The 7,591-nt window shown below is 43.5% G+C and overlaps 1 protein-coding gene and 1 pseudogene across 1 annotated transcript; both read right to left on the bottom strand.

The window, feature by feature from the left end:
- Nucleotides 1-930: 930 nt before the first annotated feature.
- On the bottom strand, nt 931-3,004 carry LOC129815867 (histone-lysine N-methyltransferase SETMAR-like; annotated as a pseudogene).
- A 459-nt stretch (nt 3,005-3,463) lies between these two features.
- On the bottom strand, nt 3,464-7,283 carry LOC129815024 (zinc finger MYM-type protein 1-like). Its single transcript, XM_055868290.1, has 3 exons — nt 7,180-7,283; nt 6,381-6,464; nt 3,464-6,154 (listed from the first exon to the last, which is right to left on the bottom strand). Exons 2-3 carry the CDS (start codon nt 6,414-6,416, stop codon nt 5,189-5,191), a joined length of 1,002 nt encoding a protein of 333 aa, XP_055724265.1. The 5' UTR covers nt 6,417-6,464; nt 7,180-7,283; the 3' UTR covers nt 3,464-5,188.
- Nucleotides 7,284-7,591: the final 308 nt, after the last annotated feature.

The following is a 7,591-nucleotide window of genomic DNA, read 5'->3' as shown; positions in this document are numbered from 1 at the left end:
TCCCCCCACCCCCCAACACTACACAGCTGATTCAAATGACCAACTAATCATCAAGCTTTGATTATTTGAATCAGCTGTGTAGTGCTAGGGCAAGAATAATGAGTTTGGGAAACCCTAGTATAATACATACCACTAGAAAGCCATACCCGTCTTTTACTGTAGTCTATATCAGACAGTTGGCATAAAGATCTGGTAGATTCATCTGCTGTCGGGCGAGGGCTTTACAGTCCAGGCAGGGCACGATGAGACTTGGGGACTGAAGTGTTTCGATAGCTAGGTCTGGTGGGACGTGCCCCACATAGCACAAGTACTCTCTGACAGCGAGAGCTTTTAGTTGGTCTGCTGAACACAGATGGAGTTTATACTTTTTGACAGAAATGCTGTATCTCTATATCAGACCAGCGATGCCATCTAACAGAAAGGAGTTGGGGACAGTGAGATAATTGGCAATCGTGAGAGAACAGTGGGGGGGGTCATCATCATAGAAGGGTCAATCCAGGACTTAGAAAAACAACAAAGCGGTCACTGTGACACTTGTTCTGGTTAACAGCTGGAGAAATGTTACCACTCTCAAATTCATAGACAGAGCTATGGTTGCAAGGACTGACCATCGATGAGATTTTAACGATGTTTTGAAGCAGTGCATGTTTAGAATTACAGTATAACAAGCTTATATTTTGGGTTCTGATAGGGTATGACAGTTGAAGCTGTCGTACCCCATCAGTTATATTATTCAAGAATCAATGGTTACATGAGTCCAAAATTGAGCAATCCCGGATTGCCCCTTTAATCCAGATGGATGGCACACTGGTACGGACAGGATGACTACATCAGCAGACTGTGTAGGTGGAGCAACTGATGTGTCATACAGAACCATCTTTATCTACAATGATGGACGATGCTGTTAGCACAGAACTGACACACTGGGTGCAGAATTTACATTTAATAAAATAACACGTACATTAGAACTGGAGAGTTGGATTCGACCAAAACAAAAAAAGCAAGGGTTCAGTGCAAAATGTCTCTCCTTTCCAGTACAACATGATCACTTCAAGTTACAAAACATCAACTTACAGATATGAAACAAATAACCACATTCCTCTATCTAATTGTTGACAACAGATATGTCCAGTGGCAGGAATTGGGCACAGTTCTGGGCACCACAGCGGTATGGTTTCCTCTGGAGGGTATCTGTCCCATTGGCTTCTGTCCCAGGGTCACTCTGAACCAACCCATAGAGTGTGTATTGTTATAGCTCGCTGAACAGTCAAATGTGAGCTCTTGAGGGGTGATGTCCCTGCCAGTGAACAGGGCCAGCCTGGGCACCAGGGAGTGCACCTGGACAGGCACCATGAACAGTGCCAGCCTGGGCACCAGGGAGTGCACCTGGACAGGCACCATGAACAGGTTGGGCTGGAAGGAGTGGTTCAGAAATGGCCCCACATTCCCAACCACAATAGGGTCCACAAAGGTCTCATTGACTGGGCCCTGTCTAGCATACTCCCGCACAGCAATGATGTAGTTGTTGTCCTCAGGCCCCTGTGCAAGCTTTCTACGCCTGGCCTCCTCAAAGCCGAGCACTTTCCCAGCATACTCACACACAAAGGTCCCACAAAAAATGGGCTCCAGAGCTCGCACCCGCAAGCCCCTGTCCTCTGTGGGGTAGACACACAACCTGAGCCCCAGGCCTCTCTGGACCACCCGGTTACCTGCAGACCACACTACAGCTACACAAGGCGTTACACTCAAGCACAGGCCTGCAGTAACAATTGACTGTATCTCCTCTGGTCCTGGTGACAGCCTGTCATATGTCTGTCCGAAAGTCTGCAGGCTGGAGGAGCTCTCTCTCAGGCAGGAGTGGGTGTAGCAGGAGCATCCAGGAAGAATCACCTCACTGGGGTCTATGTGACATCCTGGCCTCTGGACATTCTCTGGAGAATACTGAAACCAACAAGACAGATGAAAAGGGGACTGATGTTTTATAAGATACAAAGGTAATCAGAACAATAAAAAAATAAAAATAACAACCAGTCAAGGTATTGGCGTTGGAGGATTTATCTTGGCTAGAGGAGATAGTTACAGAGTAAACGTTTTTTCAATCCCACATAGACGTTTTGTAATCCTTAATAGCATCCACTCCAGCATCGCTCTGCTTCTTTTAGCAAGCAGTGGTGCAAATCTTCAAAGAGAAAGACGTGTAAGAAACTTGTATAGTGGGGCAGTTCACCAGCTTTAGAAGTGAGCCTATTTTGGATCCTCTCTATTTCATCCAGAATGTCTATGTGATGTCTAGTGATGATACTGTGCTGCCACCAGCTGGCAGAAAATAGTTTAGACAGCCTGAATGAGGAACTTCAGGTAACTGCCAAAATAAAGGAAACATCAACATAGTGTCTTCCATGACCCTCCAGAACAGCTTCAATGCGCCTTGGCATTGATTCTACAAGCGTCTGGAACTCTATTAGAGGGATGCGACACCATTATTCCACGAGACATTGCATAATTTGGTGTGTTGTTGATGGTGGTGGAAAACTGCGTCTTAGGTGCCGCTCCAGAATCTCCTGTAAGCGTTCAATTCGGTTGATATCTGGTGACTGAGACACACACATACACACGCCCCTTTTAAACCCATTATTAAACCATAAGTTATGGGGGGTTCTACTAAGCTATACGGAATTGTTTTAAGAAGGTGTATTACCAAGGGTCATTATGCTATTTTATTTTGGAGTTTAAGACCTCTTGAAGTATCAAAAAATATATACTAAAATCATTTCATTAAACATTGTATTTGAGCTTACTACTATTAGCCCATACAAGCACATTGTTACGAAGTGTCTGTCCTATATCTGAGAGATGTAAGATAGATCTGGATTTTTTATTTTACACGTCCCTTATTTTTGTCACTAAACAGTCTACATGCAGATGTCCATACATGGTAGCGGGGGAACTCAGACAAGTCTTGTGAGGCTTGTGGGCGTCCTTGAGCAAAACAATCGCCGTACATATTCTTGTGAGTCTCACCTTTTCACATATTAGTGTGTTGCCCAAACTGTTCGGACGTTGGCAAGGGTTCAAAGACGCTTGTAGGGGTCGTAGAGAAAAACGGAGAACAGCATCATGTTCGTGAGAGTCTCGTCTTTCCATAGAGGGGTTTGAAAAACCGTTCGGACGCTATTTTAAGGGATGGTCTGACAAACACGGCTCTAGCTCTGTCACCATTCACCGCAGATGCGGAAGTGCGACATAGACGGAAGCGGAGGATTGAGACGCATACAATGCAAAAAAAACAGATACACTATATATACAAAGTATGTGGACAGCCCTTCAAATTATTGGAGCACTCCGCTATGCAATCTCCATAGACAAACATTGGCAGTAGAATGGCCTTACTGAAGAGCTGTGACTTTCAACCTGACACCGTCATGGGATGCCACCTTTCCAACAAGTCATTTCGTCAGCCTTCTGCCCTGCTAGAGCTGCCCCGGTCAACTGTAAATGCTGTTATTGTGAAGTGGAAACGTCTAGGAGCGTCAATGGCTCAATCGGAAAGTGGTTGGCCACAGGGGCGAAAATCTGATATCAACCTTGGAGGGGACAAATACATGAAATTTTCTCAGGAGCAATTCCTGAGGGGGACAACAAAAGTAGTGCTGTAACACATAGCCTACGTTGTAATATGTTAAATGTATATTGAGGGACCATAATCACTACTACTGGATAATTGTTAGGTACAGTAGTTAACTGAAGGGTTGTCCCAACTTGTTTAAATCATTATAATACTACTACTAATAATAGTTATAGCAGTGTTCCTTATCAGTCCAGTATGTATGCAGGTATTCGTACTTACAACCAGCAATATCAAGAAAGGCCATTAGGCGGCAATGGTACTGTACACTGTATGGGTGTAGTTTTCATAAATACAATGAACATGGTGTGATCTCATCGTAAAGAATCTCCATTGAGAACCATCACAAAGTTGGTCTCCGTATTGAATTGACCTTTTAATTTGACTTTGTGATACATTTATATAGTCATTAAATATGTGCACCTGGCCTGAGTCTACTACAATATCTTTACAAGAACAAAAAGCTTAAAATAAGTACAGTTCTAAAAGCAAAATAACTACTTCAATGAAAAACCCAAATAAATCAAACAAAATATCCTTCAGTCAGTGTCTCAACTCTTCAAACAGCAGCTATGGACAAGTTTGTCACACAAAGTATGCAATTTTAAATAAAATAACATGAAATAATAATAATAATTTGTAAGTGTACTGTCATGTACTAAAAACTGAAAACTACTAAACAAAATAACAAATATCAATTACACCAGGGGTTCTCAAACAGGGGTCCATGGACTAATTGCAAGGTGTCCGTGAAATAAAATAAAGTGTAATGAATGTTTTCAGTACCACAAGGTTTCTAGTAACTTTACATATAATATAGAGGGGGTGGAGGTCTCTGAGGACCGCTCAAAACCTTGCCTGCCTTGCCTCAAAATATGCAGGGGTTCCAGTACCCAAAAAAGGTTGAGAACCACTGCTATACACACTACTGAACAAAAGAACCGAACATATGTTTGCGGGTTTCAATGGATCCAACAAATTGCTGGCAGATATTTTCCCTCTTGAGACTGTCCAGCCTGTCTTTATGTACATTACAGACAACTACGCCGTTCAGTCTCTCTTGGCCCATGCTGGCCCGTAGCCAAGTCTTTAACCTGCGGAGTGCACTGAAACTCCTCTCAGCCTCACATGAACACACTGGCACCACAAACAAAATTCTGATCAGCACCTCAACTTGGTCAAACAACCCCCGCACCTCCACTGAAAGCCTCCTGAGGACCTCTGCTGCCTCTCAACTGCTGCTACAGGGGTATTTGTTGTGAAAGAGAGGGATCTGCACTGAAAGAGAATCTATGTTCAGCTCAGGGTACTGATCTAGAGACTCATCCAACTCGCACGTGAGAAGCGCTCTTTCCAACTTTTGCAGGACGTTTAGACTGTCCTGGTCAAAACGATCGCCAAACTGAACCTCCACACCATCCAACACTTTAAAAAATTCTGCCCTATAGTGATCCGCTGCTTTGCCAGCAAATCGTCTTGAGTGTGTCTCAATGGATTCAATGGATTCAATAGAGTCAATCAAAGTTGTTGCTTTCTCATACAGTGCAAGGTAGCTTTCGTCATTTATCTTTCCCCTAAGAGATGACCGCACACACTCGACTGCAGCCTGCATACCAGAGACAGGGTGTCGGAGACAACAGGCGAGTCCTCGTGAGGGACAAGGTCATGGTCAACATAACGCAGACAGACACTCTCCTGTTCAGCACCAGAGACATCTTGAGTACCATCAACAATTAATGAAAATTGTACAATCGGAAGAGACCTAATCTCAGCTGCAATGCCTCGAATGACTGTATTGGCCATGTTCAGAATTTCATTCTGTGCTTTGGGGCCTGTGTACATTGTGGTACGCTCTGTTAACCACTTCAGTAAAATGGGATCATCCTCTTCTGCCCTGAGTTTCAAAAGCTGGTATAAATTCCCACTGTCATCCGTGTGGCCTCTAAAGGCTTGTCCCTGTCTTACTACATGCCGCACCGAACTAACAATTTTCATCAAGCAATGCCTTGCGTCCTCCTGCTGTTTACCCCACGCGCTGGATAACTGGACACTGATTGGATTTAGCTGGTGTGCTGTTACAGTTACAAAGTGGCGGTGGGTTTGGCAGTTTTGATGTGCTGTGAATTTTTCAATGGCTTTTCTCCAGTTCCTAAATCCTGCACTAATGAAGGCAGCATCTGCTCTTTGGCCAAAAGATGGCTGGCTTGAAAACCCTTGGCTACAGTGAAAACACAACACTCCTTTTATTGATGGATTATAATGTAGCCAGGGGAAATCGCGAAACCATCTCTCTTGAAACGTCAACATTCTGTTGGCAAGAGTTTGCGGTTCTATAAATTGTGGGTGTGGCTGATATGGTTTTGTGCCATCACTGAGGTAACTGGACGATGCTGTGCCACTGTCCCCTATACTGGTGCTGCTGGCAACAAGGGTGACACCTGGTCCTGCCGTGGCTGTGACACTGTCCTCTGAAGTCTCTCTCCTTGGCTCTTTCCCTTTCACCACCCTCACTGACTCACAGTCTGACTCCTAGAAAAGAAATAAGGTGTTTGCTGTACTCCTAACTACCGGTACCCAAAACTACACAATTAATCACAACAGCAATACCATTGCCTTTAACAAATCTTAGTTTAGTCACCAGTTTAAGTTGAGAGTGGGGGTATCCATGGCATTTTCCAATTATGTCCCTATTTTACAAATCAAAAAAATTGAGAACCTTTCATAATGTTGCCAAACAAAGACTCAACAAACTTACCTGAGACTCCCTGTCTCTGCCAGTCTGTCCCTGCATATCTGTCCCCAACTCAGCTGTCTGTGTGCCATCTGTTGCCTGCTCTGCCTAATGACATCATTGTGAAACATTTCCATTAGCATTTCACTTATTTCTTATGAACATTTTATCAACTCGTCTTTGAGATATTAGGCTACTAGAGTTCTTACTTTGCGTTTTGGTGTACTGAAAAATACTCTGATGTCCGTCTTTTTACTTTTTTTCTGACATTTTTCTACCTGACTGGCTGGCTGGCCGGTCTAGCTGCACACACACACATTTACACAACACATGCTGCAACCTTTTGTAATTTTAACATAGTTTGTTTCATATTGGCTAGCTTCCAACAATAGCTGAATTTGCAAAGCTAGCGAGCACCAATTCCGTTTCTGTGGTGTTTGCTATAATCTTTGCTACCTGGTTAAATAAAGGTGAAAAAAAATAAAAAATCACTAGCGACAATTTAGCTTTTGCAACGAGACCATTAAATATATTTAAGACAATGGTATAAGAGAGTGTAGTTCTGTTCAGTTTGGACTTCAGTTTATCGCTAACCTTATCACAGGGACTTTGAAGCACTACAGCTGCATGCTAATCTTGGAATAAACTGACGATAGCAAATATTCCATCTTTGACGACGCCACATAAATGGAATAGGTACTAGCTAGCTTGATAGTTAATGTTTGCTTTAGTTTGCGCGTTAGCTCTGCAAATTCAGCTAGTGTGTGAACCCTGCAACATTAGAAAAATATATACATTGCTATGGCGCAATTGACTGAATTACCTCACGTCAGTTACGTACATCGAGTGCCTTTCGGACAGTAGATACGAACCCTCTATTACCTTGCCAGCTAAAGAACTGGCAGTGGATCAAACCATCGTGAGGCAAAGGGCGGGGGGGTCGCAATCTTGTGAAACTTAAAAACGCGCTATTAAGTGTCTATAATCAGCACAAGTGCTTTTATTGCGTATTATTAATATTATTGAAATTACATAGTTATGTTTACAGTGATATATTGGGGGGGACAAGTCATATTTTTCCCAGGATGGGGGGGTCGTGTCTCCCCCGTCCCCCCTGGGATTTCCGCCTATGGTTGGCCACACAAGCTCACAGAACGGGACCGCCAAGTGCTGAAGCATGTAGTGCTTTAAAAAAAGTCTGTCCTCGGTTGCAACACTCACTACCGAGTTCCAAA

Source organism: Salvelinus fontinalis, chromosome 18 (genome assembly GCF_029448725.1).
Source record: "Salvelinus fontinalis isolate EN_2023a chromosome 18, ASM2944872v1, whole genome shotgun sequence".
Lineage (NCBI taxonomy): Eukaryota > Metazoa > Chordata > Actinopteri > Salmoniformes > Salmonidae > Salvelinus > Salvelinus fontinalis.
The sequence above is the reverse complement of the archived record's forward strand: the minus strand, read 5'-3'. Positions and strand labels throughout refer to the sequence as shown.

What these genes read in the sequence shown, in the direction of transcription:
- LOC129815024 (XM_055868290.1), bottom strand. Translation starts at nt 6,416, where the DNA reads ATGCAGGGACAGACTGGCAGAGACAGGGAGTCTCAG. An exon ending in GCAGAGACAGGGAGTCTCAG is followed by an intron (nt 6,155 to 6,380) that starts GTAAGTTTGTTG and finishes TTTCTTTTCTAG; the next exon opens with GAGTCAGACTGTGAGTCAGT.